General features: G+C 51.6%; 1 protein-coding gene across 5 annotated transcripts in view; it reads left to right on the plus strand.

The window, feature by feature from the left end:
• The first annotated feature begins 593 nt into the window (after positions 1 to 593).
• POR (cytochrome p450 oxidoreductase) overlaps positions 594 to 15,916 on the plus strand; it is a 30,119-nt gene continuing 14,796 nt past the window's right edge. The window contains exons 1-3 of one of the 5 annotated variants that reach the window (XM_071448090.1): positions 594 to 695; positions 2,954 to 3,094; positions 13,292 to 13,481. In XM_071448090.1, coding sequence (XP_071304191.1) covers positions 13,306 to 13,481 — 176 coding nt within the window. In that variant the 5' untranslated portion in view covers positions 594 to 695; positions 2,954 to 3,094; positions 13,292 to 13,305. Of the gene's footprint in view, positions 740 to 2,953; positions 3,095 to 13,291; positions 13,482 to 15,916 lie in introns of all 5 variants that reach the window. The other 4 variants (XM_071448091.1, XM_071448092.1, XM_071448093.1 and 1 more) reach the window with 4 other exon arrangements.

Here is a 15,916-nt window from a genome sequence, read left to right on the forward strand (position 1 = left end):
GCAGTGACTGGGTGCCAGCCCCCACCTCGGGGTCCCCTTGAGTCCCCACGGGGCCCTGGTGTGGACAGCGACCCTGGGGGGGGCTGGGAGTCCCACACCACGGGCACCCAGCAGTGGCCACAGACAGGGCTCCTGGGTCTGCAGGTCCTGGCTGAGCCCAGTTAGTGTCCAACACTGACCCCAGTTCATGACCCCACAGTGCCCCAATCTCTGCTCCCACTGTCACCCCAACTCTGACCCCGCCATGACCTCAACGCTTGCCCCCATACTCACCCCCAAACTACAATGTTCACCCCAACTCTGTCTCCCCTCTTGAGCCTGCCCCCAGACCGAGCCCCTGCTGGCACACATGGTGGCCTCTGGGCCCTGTTCTGCACCCTGACCCCACCCGTGACCGCCCCAACCCTGACCAGCCCCTGACCCCACCCGTGACCCCCTCAGTCCTGACCGTCCCCTGACCCTCACCTTACCCGGCCCCTCCCGCCGCTCCTGTCCCTTTAAGACCCCCGTCCTGGGGCTGTACCATGCGCCGCCGCAGAGGGGTGATCTCCACCAGCGGGCGCGCTCTCCGCCTATTAGCGGGCGGCGAGGGCGGCGTGTTCCCCTGCGCGTATGCCCGGGTGGTGCGGTCCGCCGTACGTGCCGGCCGCGCCGGGGCCGCGGGAGCCGCCAGCGCCAGACGGGCCGGAGCGGCGGTGGGTGCGGGGAGCCGCGGCACTGGGGGCGTGTGGTGAGGAGGGTGCGGTACCAAGGGTTTTCTGGGGCTGAGCTCCGCCGCCGGGGGCTTCTGTGCTGGGCAGGGGCGGTCCGGCATCCCCCGGTGGGGTTGGCGTGGCATGGGGGCTGTTTCTGTGTTGGGGGCACTGGCTGCGTGTTACGGGCATGACTGCGGTCCCCTGTGTGTGGGGTGAGTGGCACCGCTGTCGCTGGCGGGGACATCGATGTGAATGTGGGGGGGGACTGGCATGACCAGAGCCCCCTGTTCACTGGGAGGTGTGGTGTGAGTGAGTGTCCTGTTCCTGGGGGTTACTGAGTGTTTAGAGGTCCTTCTTATTGGGGGCGTCGGGGAGGACTGGGATGAGCCCTGTAATGTGAGCACTGTGCTCTGCTGTCCCCCTGTTTTGGACCGGGATGGTTAGAGCTCCCTGTTATCTGGAGAATCTGATGTGACTGGTCCCCTGTTATTTGGGGGAATTGAGGTGACCAGAGCTCCCTGTTACCTGGAGAGTCTGATGTGGCTGCTCCCCTGTTACCTGTTGGAATTGGGGTGACCAGAGCCCCTCTTATCTGGGAATATCTGGTGGTGCTGATCCCCTGTTACTGGCGAGACTGGTGTGGCCGATGTGTAATGTCTGAAAAGCTCTTCCATTCTCAGAGGAAACTGGGCTTATAAGTACAAAATATCCTGGCTCCTTACAAACAGTGCTTGGTTCTCTTGAAATAAATAAATGTGTGTGTATGGAGGGCTGGCGTGTGTGCACCCCCCTGTTTTTTGGGGGGTACCCCATCACATCTGTCACCCCAGGGGCTGTGGGGCAGGGGACAGACCAGCAGCCCTGGGAATGGGGTGATGCCTGCCCTGCCTTGCTTCCACAGCACCGAAGGGTTGCTCAGCCTTACCCCATCCCAAGGTGTTGCTGGTTTAAAGCCTTTAACGAGATTAATTTTCTGGCACTTCCCTGGAGAACGTTATTCCCAGTGTTTAATTGATACCTTTGCTGCAGGCTGGGCTGTTCTGCTGTTGCTTCATTTATTTCACTTTATAAACTGCTGGGGTGTGGGAAGACTGTTTGCTCCTGACTTTTCCTGCAGGAGTTTCTTAGAAGAGTGAAATTATTCACCTAGGGAGTGTGCTTGTCAAAGGAAATTATGGGAACCCCTTGGTTTAGGGAATATTGAGGCTGGAGGGGGTGAAAGTACCTGGATGATGGTGTTGGGAGTTAGTCATCAGCGTGGAATTGGTTTCTGGGGAGCTGTCTTAGTTGCAGGAGTAAGCACTGCTGGTGCAGCCTGGAGTGTGCTTTGTTCTGCCAGTGCTTAGACCTTGGGTTAGCTTTTGGAGTGTGAAAGGAAACAGGAATGCTTAGTGGAATGTGTACAGAGAAGAGGGGTCACTGAGGTGCTCTGATGTGAGTCTGGAAAAGTGAAATGAGTTTGTGTTTTAAAAAGTAGAAACATAAATCTGGCTGAGAAGCTGGAAAAGTGCAAGGAGGAAGGAGTGAGGTCTGTGTTTCTGAGTTGTGGAAGTGAATCAGTGATAGCGTTGGTGGGGACATCCCCTCCACAACAGAACTCTACACTTTGTGTGGGCTGCCAGGAGGAGCTGTGGAGTTTCAGAATTTTTTTTTGCTTATTGAGGTGCAGTGGTGTACACATCCCTTTTGCTAGATGGAAGGGGATGGGCTTTGTTCCAATATTTCTGTAATTCTTTGAGAAATTCCGAGGAACTGTTGCACACACGCAGAGCAGCTCGCTGATTAATCTGCTGCAAATGAGGAAATCAGTGTTTTGTCTGGGAGGGCTGCTAAGCCAGACCCTTCCTGGAAAACCCAGCATTGTCTCAGTACAGGTTTTTCTTGGGCTGGTTGACAGCACTGAGGCAGGGTGTGCATGGCATGGAGTGTGCCTTGGTTTTGCACCTGGATGTGGCTGTGCACGAGAACTGTGTTTGCAGAACAGAGCAGGGAGGATACAGAGCTACAGGCAGAAACACCAGCTGAGTGCCTTCTTTTAATCCTTGAGTGTGAAGGCCTTGAAGAGTGGGCAGGAAGGAGGGTGTAGTGTCACAAATCTGGCTTAATCCCCTCTTAATTAGTCCTGCTCTAATTGTGACAGAGAAGAACCTCTTGCTTGTCATCACTTCGCAGTTGCCTCCAGTTCAGTCAGTAATTTCTGGGTTTGTGCTTCCTGGACAGCCAAGTGCCTTCTGCAACTTTTCTTTTGTTTCTTGCAGAGCAGCTGGAGGAGCTGGACAGGGCCATACAACCAAAACTCTTTGAACTGCCTCAAGGGGGACTTTCCCTGCTGCTCACCACCCTCCGTGCTGGAGCTCAGAGGCCCCACCAGCTCTTGTTTGCAGAGCCATAGGTGCAAGGTAACCCCTCTCTTTTGAGTGTCACAGGCTGTGGAGCATCTCTGGGTGCAGTTGGGTTTGGGGAGGGTGGCTGGCAGTGGGTGCTGGGAGTGATGCTTTCTTTACCTGCAGCAAAAGCAAAGTGTGGAGCTGTCAGACTGAAATCCCGTTTGGTCTTTGCTCTCTCCTTTGCCTGTTGGGATACAGCAAAGTTTGTGTTTGCTCAGTTCTGAAGGACTGGGGAAAAGACTTCCCTGCTCAGGTCTGTGCTCCTGCCTTCTCCTCCCCTGGTATAAAGGAAAATCACCTGCAGTTACCTCTGTGGTCACTGAACTTTGTTCTGTTTCCTGACGTGGACTCTCCTGCCTCAAAAAACACAATTCTTAGAACTTGCATAATTTGCTTTCCCAACGTGATCATTTGATCCCAGTGATGAGATTACTTTGCACATGCTGCTGTGGAGAGTGAATCACCAGCCCTGCAGTGACAGGTGCACCTCTGCTTTTTTATAGGCCTGACAATTTCATAGGTCAGAACAAATAATAATTGCAGGCTGCTCATAATCTCTTGCTGTTTGTCCCTGAGTAAACATTTCAAGTTAATTGCATGTTGCTGTCACCCATGGAATCGAGACAGAGAGATCAGAAGCTGTGTCTGGTGGCTTCTGGAGGGCCACAAGTCCAAAGAGTGGCTGAGTTTGACCCTTGGTGGCAGATTATTGTGGTATTTTTGCTTAGTAATCAGCCACGTTCATGCCTGCAGTCACTCCTTTGCAAGGAATGGAGGTATTGATTTATTTATCTTCCTTTCTTGCTGTGTGGAGTTTGAGATGGGGTTGGATTTTTCTCCTTGGTAAAATCTGGCTCTGGCAGTGCGAGGGAAGTCTGCTGGGAAGGTTTAACAACCAGCCCGGGGAGTTGGTAGGTCTGGTTTTGTGGTGCTGGATGTTGCTGTGTGGTTGTGAAACACATCAATTGACACTCTTTCACGGGTCATTGCTGCATCTCCTCTCTAACTCCAAGCTTTGGAGGAGCAAGTTGATAAAATGCCTGCAAGGATTGTGCAAGCCCTGGTTGTGTAACAGGACTCAATGCATAACTGCTGGAGGTAAGAGGAGCAGCTCCTGTTACAGAGGAACAAAAACCCCGTGTCAAGTCTCTTCTCTTTTTGTTGATTCTGCTGGGGCATTGGAGAGCTGTGGTTTTTGCAGCCTGGGACCAGCCTTTCAGCCTGTGACCCCTGAGTTCTCAGGTGTCTTGTGGCCTGGGTCATGTTTTGGGGATGGAGTTGATGTTCTGAGGTCTGCTGTGGCCATGGCTGTGTGTGATTGCAAGGGGCTGGGCTGGGAAGTGATCTGTGTTTCCCAAATCATTTCAAAAAGGTGAAGTCCAGGTCAGATTGCTGACCCATGGCAGGCAGGGAGGTTCTGTAGGGTCATTGCACATCCTCCTGATAGGGCAGCCAGAGCAGGACAGCTTAAGTGCTGAGATTCCAAGAGGTGCAAGGGTAATGCAGTGACACCTCCATCCCCTACAGCAACGCAGGAGATGGGCCTGTAATGTCTGAAAAACTCTTCAATTCTCAGAGGAAACTGGGCTTATAAATACAAAATATCCTGGCTCCTTACAAACAGTGCTTGGTTCTCTTGAAATAAATGAATAAATCCCCAAAACACACTGTTCTGATCAAAAGTCTTGACAACTGTGAAAACTTTGCAAGATGTGTTTAACCCTGTCCCTCTGGTGCTCTTTCAGCTGTTGGTTTCAAGGGAAACCTCTCAAAAGAGACCAGCATTGGAGGGTTTTGTTGTTTAAACTTTTCCTGGTGGAAGAGGTCAAAGTCTCTGGCTACTGACCCCATCCATAGGGCTCCTTTCCCAATGGTGGCATAAGGCAAAGCCACAGGCTGTCACACCAACCCTCCACAAACTCAGGTAGAGGGTGAGCAAACAGCCTGTGGGGAGGAATGTCCAGCTCTGGCTGTGGCAGCACAGGCTACAGCACTCACAGAAGAGGCTGCTGAAAAAACGTCATTTTCCCTCTTGATCTTAGAAAAACATCTTCAGCAGGACCTGAGCCATGCAGAGCCCATGCCTGGATGGGTTTCTCCAGAGGTTTTGCAGCCTCTGAGCAGTTGTTGGCCTGAGAGGTGCCCATGGAGTTGGCATCAGGGTGGTGTAAAACTCCTGCAGGCTTGTCCCTGCTCCTGAAGATTGGTGCTGGCAAGGCCCCTGTTCCTGTTCCAAGCAATTCCTGGGCTGTGGTGTTCTGGATTTGTCCCTCACTGGGAGGGGAGGTTGGGGAGCAGTGTTGGTTCACAGGGGGTCAGTTACCTGCCATTCTCAGGTTGTGTTTGTCCTGTAACCCTGAAATCCTGTTTTTCTCTGCTGGCTCACATTAATCTATGAAGGAAGGTGTCCAAGTGCCTAAGCTGGGGAGATCCCCCATGTTTAAAGGTTCAGAGTCAGGCTTTTATCTCATAGAAGGAAATGTGCAAGTTCAGTTATTCTAGCTTGCTTGAAGCCAGCTTGGCAAGTTTGAGTTCATTTTTGTGTTGGATAATGCCTTAAATCCTTTGGTTCAGTGCACTGGGCTCACTGCACAGCCCCACCTGAGCATACCCATAGCAGAGATTTCTTTTCTGCCTCAGTAAAACAGTTCTTGTTCTCTTCCTTGCTTTTGCAGCTGCTCTGCTGTCCTTGAATAAGACCCAGGGGCCAAAAAACATGCAAGTGTGACACAGTGGAAGCTCAAATATGCAGTATTTCAAGATCCAGACTGACTGATGCACACTCTGTATCTGTCCTGTGTCTAAAATAGCAGTTTTGCTGATGTCTGAGCTGGTGTGTCAGGGTCTGGGTAGAAGACACCTTTCACAGTGAGAGCAAATTTTATTTCACAAAAAAACCCAGCAGTTTTTGTGTTCCCTTCCCTGCTTCAGGTGCTGCTGCAGCCAACTCCTCAGCTTGGGCTGGGATTTCTGAGCTGGTGGAAGAGTGCAGAAGCACTTCCCTGGTTTTCTGTGAGGCTTTGCTACTTTCTACCCTTCTTTATTGAGCTGGTTAATGGGAAGCTGTGGGAAGAAAGGGATAGGGAAGCTGTAGGTGTGGCAATCCTTCACCCCAGGACCTGTGGTCCAACAGAGGCTGAAGGGGCAAGGAGAGCTGTGAGGTTTCTCACTGTGCCTTCCTTCCCACGAGCCCAGGACTCACCTGTGGGATGATTCCCACCCCAAGCATGGAGCCTGTGCAGACCAGGCCAAACAGGGCCACTTGTCTGCCCAGATCAGCATCCTCTTGTTGATGGGAAATGCAGTCTCTGTGTGGCAGAGCTGTGGAGAAAAGGCTGACCCAAGGCAGTTGTTAAATATCCTGGATGTGAGCAGCTGCTTCCTTGAACTGCTTTTGTTTTGGAAAGGCTGATTTTTCCTGCCAGGTCTCCTTTTAGTAAAAGGGAAAGTAAAAAGAGCTCATTCGAAGCTGGCACAGGCTGATGTAAACAGAATTTCTTCAGTCTAATTTATTGCATTTCTAAGAGGAATAAGAGAAGATCTGGTTTTGCCCTGAGGGTCTCCTGGCCCAATATCACACATTAACATGCAGGAAGTCTTGGCTGCAGTGGGGTTCAGAGGAGACCAGGCACAGGGCAGGAATGGCACCTCCACCACAGCCCTGCTGTCTCTGCTGCTGCTGCCTCTCTCCTCCCTCCTGGGGTTGTGTCTGTGGGGCTCCTCTCCCTGACAGCCACCAGTGACCTGCCTGATGTCATTAGTGGGTGAAAGAAGAGAGCCCTTGGCTGGTCACAAGACTGCATTCCTGTTTGTGGGCAAGTCTCTTCCTTCTGCTGCTGCTGGGAGGAGTGGTGGGATCTCAGTGCAGCTTCCTTCTGGTGCTGTGAGCTCTCCACAAACTTTGCAGACCTGTGAGAGGGCTGTCCAGGGGTTTTCTTTTTTTCCTCCCAGATATTTCAGTTGTTTCATTTCTATTTACAGTCTCCCTGTTTTGCCATTGTACCTAAATCTCAGGCTGCAGGTCAGTGCTGTACAAAGAGTCAGAGTTTTCACTTGGCTTGCTTGCTTATCTTTTATGTGTCTGTTCTGAGGTTGAATTTTGGGGCTGTGCCATGATGCTGGTGGAAAAAATTGGTCTCTGATTTAAAATTGGGCTTTTTTAAGGCTTCTTCTTAAGGCTGATAGTGCCCTAAATCTGTCAGCACAAGAGGAAGGGCAATCCCTGGGGCAGACAAGGTGAGAAGGGAAATCTGGTCACACACACACCTGCCTCTGCCTTGGGAATTCAGGATGGTCCTTCCTGGTCAGAAAGAGGGGTCTGGCAGATCTGGTGGCAATGGTGACATCCCCAGCCACACAGAGCTGCCAGCACTGGAAATCATCACAGCTGCACTTCCTCTGTGCTGCCTAACGTGATGTCTGTGCTGAGTCAGGGACATGAGGGTCACTGTCACATGGCTGCAGGAGCACGAGTGCCCTCCCTGCCAGCAGTGCCCCCTTGTCCCCTGCCCTGTGTGCCTCTGCAGGGCTCTCAGTCTGAGCTGGAGGAGGGCAGTCTGAAGGAGCTTTTTGAGTGTGTGTTGCTGTTATATCTGCAGTTAGCCTTGCATGGACTCCTGTTTGTGAAAATCTGGAAGGCAGTCCTTTGGTGAGTGTTGCTGGAGGGGTTGGGTGGGCTGGTGGAGATGGGGCAGGGGCTCCAGAGCTCCAGTTGGCACTGTGATGTGAGAAATGAGGGGATGGTGGGCTGGTGGAGAGGGCACAGGGGCTCCAGAGCTCCAGCTGGCACTGTGATGTGAGAAATGAGGGGATGGTGGAGAGGGGACAGGGGCTCCAGAGCTCCAGTTGGCACTGTGATGTGAGAAATGAGGGGATGGTGGAGAGGGGACAGGGGCTCCAGAGCTCCAGCTGGCACTGTGATGTGAGAAATGAGGGGATCTCCTTGCTGCAGGGGTGGTTTGGCTCCAAACCACTGCCTGCTGTCCCTGCTGCTGCTCAGCTGAGGCAGCCTGGACCTTGCTGTGGGCTGGGAAGGCTCCTGAGCCTGCACCCTGCTGAGCTCCCTTTGAATGTAGCCTGGCACTGGTGGCTGGTGGCACTGCACGTTTGTCACGCAGCTCCTCTTTGACTCCATCACCACTGATTCTCTTTCTGCACATGCTGCAGAGCACAGGTTCCACCTGCAGCTCCTGTGCTTATCTGCAGGTGTCCAAAGGGAAAAGCCTTGGGTGTTTTGATAGCTCTGGGGGTGCAGCCCCTGTGCCAGCCATGCCAGGGCAGGCAGTGTCTGCAGGGTGTGTGGGGATCCCTCTCTGGTGTGCTGGGCTGCAGTCAGGGGCTCCTTGGTGCTCCAGCTGCTGCTGGGGATGGATGATCAGAGGTGGGGGCAGTGAGCAGCCTGGGCTCAGCAGTTTTCCTTCTCCTTCCCTGCTGAGCAAGGCATCTCCCTTCTTATGCTTCTCAAGGAAAACCCTGGGACTGAGTCTTTCCCTCTGCCCCCTCCTATTTCTTAAATAAAATCAAGCCAGTGTGTTGACCCACAGAAAGATGTCCATCCCCATCCAGGAATTGATAACTTTTGTGTTCCAAAGTTTGCTAAAACCTCAGTACCTCCCAGGAGAATGCAGTGCTGAACACAAGGTATAAGACAGATTTCTGCATACCAGAGCATTTCATTTGGGACCATGCTGATGTGTCACTTTATCTTACTTCAGCTGGCCCCTTCCCTGGAGCAGCCCAGGGATTAACAGCCAGTATCACACAAACCCTGTGAGATTGTGCTTGCTCAGCACTTCTCCTTCTCCTTCCCCTCTGGGCGAGGCTGACTCTGCATGTCAGGGTGTGCTGGTGGTGGCACGGGGCAGAGTCAAGCAGAGAAACTTGGTCACTCATTTTTGGGGCAAGAGTCACAGGCTGCAGTCCTGGTCTGGGACTGGGAAGTCCAGCTGAGGTATTTGAAACCCATCACAGATACTACATTAAGAAAAAGGCTGCTTCAGTCTCAAGAGAGACAACTTCCTGCCCACATGGCCAGTTTAGCTTCAGAGCCAAGGCTTTTGGTCATAGGAGATACCACAGGGTGACTTCCACAAGGGGAAACCTCCCAGCCACCTTTTGTGCTTTTGGTGCTGTGTCCTGGGGTGCTTTTGGGGGCATCTGATGCACCATCTTCTGATGCAAGGAAGGAGAATAAATCTCTTCAGGTTGCTGACCACTTGGCCTTCATCACTCCTGTCTTGTTTGTTGTAATACTGTTTCTATATATATTTATGTATTTTTAACCCTGTGACCTTATAGACCCTTTAGTCTGTAGGGAAATCAGGGGGAATTTGAGGATGCCTGGCACTGAGAGTGTTTCCAGACCTTTTTCTTTTTCCAAGGTGTGCATGAGAATGAGGGATACATTTCATTTAATATGAAGATGAAGTGTTTGCTAGCACAGAGATGTGCAAAGAAGGTCCCTGATGATTTGAATTATTGTTGAGCTGCCATGTATCAAGCAAATTCTCACATTCAGGGGCTGAAAAGCTGTGCTAAAACATAGCATTGCTTGATAGCAATCTTTCAAAATGTTGTGACTTTTCTGTGTGATGGAAATGCTCACATCTTGCTGAGCCTGATGGCTTTGCTGTGTGCACAAGCAGGGATCCAGGAACTGGAGCCACCATTAGAAAAAAGCCCAGGGATGTGGACATCTTGTTTTACCTAGATTGAAGATACAATAAACACTGTGGATAAAATGACCACCCTTGAAACTGTTGTCAGGGAAAGTTTTACTCTGTATCATAAATTTCCTTTTCCTTTTAAAAATCTAGTTGGATTCTACCAAGGCCCTTCCAGAGACTGCAGGATTTCCAGGATAGCTAAATTTCAAGTAAGAGTCAGGTTTCTTTTCACTGGATGTTAGTAAAGGATATATATTTGAAAATGACATGAAAATGTCATTTGAAAATGACAGATTTGCTGTGAACTTCTGGAAAATAATTGTTACAGCCAGCTAGGTGAGACTGAGATAAGCTGAGCAATAATCTTCCTGTGCTGGTTGAAGTGAGTTCAATAGTTCCTGAGCTAAGACAGCCCTTTAAAAAAGAGAAATGAGGTCTGATTTCACATTCTTGGCCTTTCTCTTACTATGCTTAAGCAAACCTTTTCCTGAGGGTAGGGGTAGTGAAGGGAAAGCAAAAAGAAGAATCTGTAGCTGGGATATAAACCTTGAATAACCAAATGTCCAGGACCAGAGGGAGCCCAAAATTAAAATTAATCAAAATTAAAGCAGCTCTTGTCACCAGGCCATGATCACATTTCCTCCCAGGGTTAGAAGTCAGTGTGGAAACTTTGTGCAGTGGAGATTGTGAATGAAGAGAGGAGAACAAACCAGGCTCTGCTGGATGCACCAGAGCCATGAACCTCCTGGAATATTCCCTTCCCTGGCTGTGGGCAGTGAGTGGGTGGCCTGGCTGCAGCTGCAGGGCTCCCTTTTGAAGCCCTGGAGAGCTGCAGTGTGGTCAAGGCAAGGAGATAGCACAGCTTCCACCCCCACATCCCCCCAGGCAGCATTCCTGGCAGCTGCTCCCTGAGGATGCCTCTCTCCAGGGCAGAGCAGACCTCCTCTGGAGGCTTGAGAGAGCCAAACCCCTCTGCTCTGGGAGCTGCAGCTCTGCTGCTTTGAGCACAGGGATGAATTTTGGCTGGAGACAAAGCCCTCACCTGGCTGAGCAGAGCACAGGCTGGTTCTTGCCCTCATTCTTTGCCCACACAGGGCAGCTCATGAATATCCATGTCTGAGCTGTCTGGAGCTGGGAATTGCTGTGGGCCAGGTGCTGCTCACCACAAACTTGTCTGGTTTGGAGCTCTCTGCACCTGCCCTTGGTGACAAGGGAAGCTGCTGTGTCCTCAGCAAGGAGCCTTTCCCAGGGCTCAGAAGGCAAAGAGCTGCAGCTCCTGCCCCAAACCAGCTCAGCATGGTCTCCATCAGCCTTGTGTTTATTCATGGCTTCTTCTGAGCAAAGGTTTGTCATTGCCTTATGTGCCTTGGAGTTTTCAGGGAAAGTGAGTGGAAGACAGGCTGTTCTGAGGGTAATTTTACTGACATGGCCATCACTGCCCTGTGTGAGGGGAATTGTCCACCCTTGTGTAATTTGGGCAGTGAAACTGCTGCTGAACAAACCAAGCCACCTTGCAGAGTTGGAGATATTTACTCCTGCCTGTGTCTGGGCACTGACTCCTCCATCTCTTTGCAGAGTTGGGCTGTGCTGTGCACAGGCAGCAGTTGAGGCTCCCTAGGAACCATGGACCACTCAGGGGTTCTTTGCCCTGAGGTGTAATGAGAGTTCAAGTGATGAGTGAGATGGCAAGAACCAAAACCCCAAAACTCTGTGAAATGAAGGGTTCACTGGCAGGTTTTGGCTGAGATTGGCTGAAATTCCTACAGGTTGGGTGGCAGAGGGGGAGAGGAGAAGAGCTTGTAATTAAAACTTCTTTCATCAGGAATAAAAGCAATAAACCAGCAACAGTTTTCCTCCACCAGCAGATTTCCCTGATGCTGATTGCCAGACCAGCTCCTTTGTGATTTACTGGAACCAGATGAGGAGGAGGAGAGGGATCTTCCTGGGAGCTGGGCCTTTTTGGCAACTAATTTTTTTTGTGGAGGCTTTAACTAACAGTTTAGTCTACAGTTGTACAGAAGTAACATCCAGCTCTTGCTTGGCTCCAAGCTCCAGCCATGGAAAGCCTGTTTGCAAGGAGGGAGGACAGGGTGACCTGTCTGATGGAGAGGAATGTGCAATTTGCTTGTCTGCAGTCACATCACTGTTATTTTTCTTCCAGCACCGTGCCTCGGTGTCTTCTGTGGGAATCTAAAGGGCAGCTTTGAGGTGGTGTTTGAGTGCTCTTTGTAATGCAGTTACTTGCCAAGTTCTCCACCAAATGAAACTTCTTGTGGGGTTGAGCACTCATTGGTTTCCAGAGTACCTGCCCAGGGTCACTGCCAGGTGGCTGTGGACCTCTCCCTGTGCTCCACAGGGTGATTTTTATGGCTGGTGCCCTGTGGCACAGGGCTCTGTGTTGTCTGGAGCTGGACTTCCCTTGTGTGGGTAACAACAGGGGGTTGATCTTTGCTGAAGGTACCTGGTCTCCCTCATTAGTGCTCCCTAAGCATCACTTCTCTTCTCTTCTCTTCTCTTCTCTTCTCTTCTCTTCTCTTCTCTTCTCTTCTCTTCTCTTCTCCTTCAGTCACTTTTATTTCTCAGCCATGGCATGTATCCTCTGTGACACCAGCATGGCTCTGAGTCACTTTCCTACGTGCAAGTTCAAATGTCCATGGTCCCCTGGGTTGGCAGCATGCCCAAGTACAAAGAGAGAGTCACTTTGCCCTTCCAAATCAAGTTTAGAGTTAATTATCTGTCTGTTTGGACAGAGTGTGTCCTTGCATGTAGGGAAGATAATCTTGCCATTGGGTTAGGGTCAGAGGGGTTCAGAGCTTTGGCACAGCAGTGGGAGGGAGGGAGGGATGGGTGGCTCCCCAGGGGAGGGACAGGGGCCATGGGTCTGCCTGGGTATTTGAGGGCTGGGTGTTCATCCTTGTGCTACCACAGACTCTGGGTATGGCTGTGGGCAAGTCCCAAATCACTTAAACTCTGCCTTGGTAAGTGTGAAGGAGCAATTCAAGGAGATGGAAGTTAAACTGGGGGAGATCATGGAGGGGACTGGGAAGCCAAAGGCCCAGGGAGAGATGGATAGTAAATCCACTCTGCAATGGAGTAAATCAGAAATATCAGCACAGCAGTGGGGCCAGGGCATCCTGTCACCTTGTGGGAAGGAGGGAGGAAGCCCCAGATCTGTGGGATGACTGAAGAGTGGGGTCATCCCTCAGTAACACCCAGGGGTTGTGTGGTGAGTGAGGGCTTTAGTAAAGGCTGGCCATGAGTCCCTGTTGCTGGGGTAGGAGCCTGGTTTGGCTCCTTGGCTGGAGTGTGGGGCTGCTCTGATGCTGCTGGCAGAGGGATGGATCAGCATGGATACAACAGCAAGGAAAAAGCTTGGTGGGACACAGAAGAACCTTGCAGAGCTGTGATGCAAGGCCTCTAGCCCAAGAATTGTTGGGCAGCCTTGTGCTCCTAAGACAAAGCGTAAAGCAAAACTCATTTTCAGGGTGTGCTGTAATGCTGTCCCGTGTGGCTGCTGGCACTCACTGTTTCTCCTTGCTCACAGTGCCTCTGAGTGCCATGGGGGAGCCCAGCATGGACCCAACCATTGCTGCTGACAGCCCTGCACAGCAGGACTCTCTCTTCAGCATGACAGACGTGTTCCTCATCTCCCTCATCACTGGACTTTTCACCTACTGGTTCTTCTTCCGCAAGAAAAAGGAGGAAGTGCCTGAGCTCCCCAAGATGCAGACAGTGTAAGTAACAACTCTCAGCCTGTGTGGCTCTAGGGGAGCTTTTCTCTCTTGTGGTGGGCTCTGGGAGGCTCAGCTGGATTGTGGGAGGTCGGCGAGGGGGCGTTTCTGTGCCCTCAGCTGTGGGTTCTGCTCACAGTGCAGAAATCCCGGTGGAAGAGCCAGGCTGCAGTTCTGCCTTACCCCACCGTGTGGCCCAAACTGGGAATTGGCCTTTCCCAAGCAAGGCAGGAAAGCCTCTGGCTGTACTTCAGAACTCTTAAGGATTTCATTCTTGGTGTTTTCTGATAAAAGTCACATTTAGGTAAATCTGGAGAAAGGTTGCTTGCTCTTAAGCAGGTTTCCTGTTGGAGATTTTATCTACCCTTGGCTATGAAGGAAAGAAATAGCTCCTGGGATGAGCTGCTTGGCAGCTCCTGTAAAACATGATTGGCTTTTGATACCAGGTTAGCCCTGGAGTGGGAGACTGAATTTGGAGAAGGAGAGCTTTGTTCTACCCTGTCTCCTGCAGAGGGCTTGGGGCCAGGAACAAGCCCCACAGGTGGAGATCTGGGTGCATTTCATTCCTTGTCTCAGTCACATTCCAAACTTAACATCAGTTTTCTGCTGGGTTTTTTAAGCTCGTGCTTTGTTTCTGGAGGTTGGAAAGTACATTTTCTGGCTGGGAGGGTTCTAAAGGGCAGCAGTGTCCCTGGCTGTGCTACCTTGTGCAGATGGGTGCACACATGGCTGGCAGCAGCCCAGCTGCCTGTGCCAGCCCAGCCTTACCTTGGGAATGTGTCCTGTTGGATTACTGGGATGCTTTCCCTGCCATGCCTGCCAGCCAGGGCTGTGTGTGTCAGTGCACGTGGTCGCCTCTGGAGATTGTAAGAATGGCTGTGCTGGCTGGGAAAAGGGCACTGTCCATCTGAAATTGGATCCTGCCATGGCACAGCCTGGGCTCCCGTGCTCCCCATCCTTGTGACTGATTCCACCTGCAGCCCATCATGTGCAGCTCTTCCAGAGGCTGTGGTGACCTTGCAGGGAAGCTTTGACTGCTGGTTGTGTGTTGCCACCTTGTTCTGCTGCAGGGCCTCAGCACATGGGTTCCATCCCAGCCTGGCTGCAGGCCCTGGCTCTGAGCTGCCTCACAGGCACTTTGTTTCTTCTGTGGGGTCTGTGCTGCCTTCTCTGTCCCTGGGAGCAGCTGCTCCTTGTGGGAGATGTGGAGCAGCAGCACCTCCTGTTGCTGATAACCAGAGAGGTGAGGTTGTTCAGCAAGCTGTCTGACACAGCTGCACTTTGGAAAAGTGTCAGCCAGGCAGGTGCAGAGTGACAGGAGGCTGTGCAGTGGTTTTTTTTTCCTGTACCCTGCTGCAGCCCTGCTGTGGTCATTGTATCAAGCTGGTCCCAGGGCACTGTGACCCTAAAAGCCAAGGCTGTGGCTGGTGGCACATCCATCCTTCAGGACAGAGACAGTGACTTCCTGCAGCTTTTGCAGTGTGATTTTATGGGATGCCTGGAACCGGGAGGAAAATGAGTGAGAAAACAAGCTTGGTCAGCCTTGGGTTTCCTTCCCTCCTGTAATCCTTCAGTCTGGGGTGGAGTTTCCTTTCTGATGAACAAGCAAATCAGGATCCCACTGCCAGCCTCTGCCTGTGGCTGGCTGGATGTGGGGGGCAGGGAAGCTGTCCCAGACCCATGAAGGCAGAGAGGCCTCAGTGGGGCTGTCTCTGGCCAGAGTGGAGAGCCTTGACCTTTAGGGGGGTTGCATTTCTTCAGCTCATTCTCTGCAGCTCTGCCAAAGTGTCCTGAACTGCTTTATCTGATGGCATTGGCTGATGGTTTCTGTTGTGTCACTTTGGCCCCCCAATTTCAGCCTCAGAACACTGGAGGATGAAGGTGCTGAATAACAATTCAGACACATCACAGTGGCTGCTGCTTTAGCAATGTGATTGCAATGCTGAAGAGTGCAATGCTTACCTAAACACAGCATCCAGCACCTCAGTGCCCTTCTGGGGTTTTTGGGAGCAGCACACCTTCATAAAACCATGTCAGCTCAGCAGGGTCTGCAAAGAAAATGCCTTTTGTTACTGCCTTTGATTGTGGAAGAGCAGATGTGAGGTTGAGATGCCCTGTTCTGGGTTCTCTCTGCGTGGCCTGGGAATCATCATGATCTTGCCCCAGCAATGCATCTCCAGGTTCAGCCACAGCTCAGAGAGGGATCAGGCTGCTGATCTTCACCCTTAAGTGGAGCTGTTTTCCTGCCTGAAGTGCCCACGGAAGGGACAGAACCCAGCACATGCAGTGTCTCCTGCAGACGGGGTGTCCTGTACCTGTGACGTGTAACAAGTGTGTGTGGGCCAGGCTGGGATCCCACTGACTGAGCATTGCTTGTGTTTTGACCATTTTCAGACTTAATTAAAACCACCAGAGCAGCCCTCCCTGCAGCCTGCTCT

The sequence above is a fragment of the Agelaius tricolor genome, unplaced genomic scaffold (genome assembly GCF_023055355.1).
Source record: "Agelaius tricolor isolate 1412-34295 unplaced genomic scaffold, bAgeTri1.0.p SCAF_25, whole genome shotgun sequence".
Taxonomy (NCBI): domain Eukaryota; kingdom Metazoa; phylum Chordata; class Aves; order Passeriformes; family Icteridae; genus Agelaius; species Agelaius tricolor.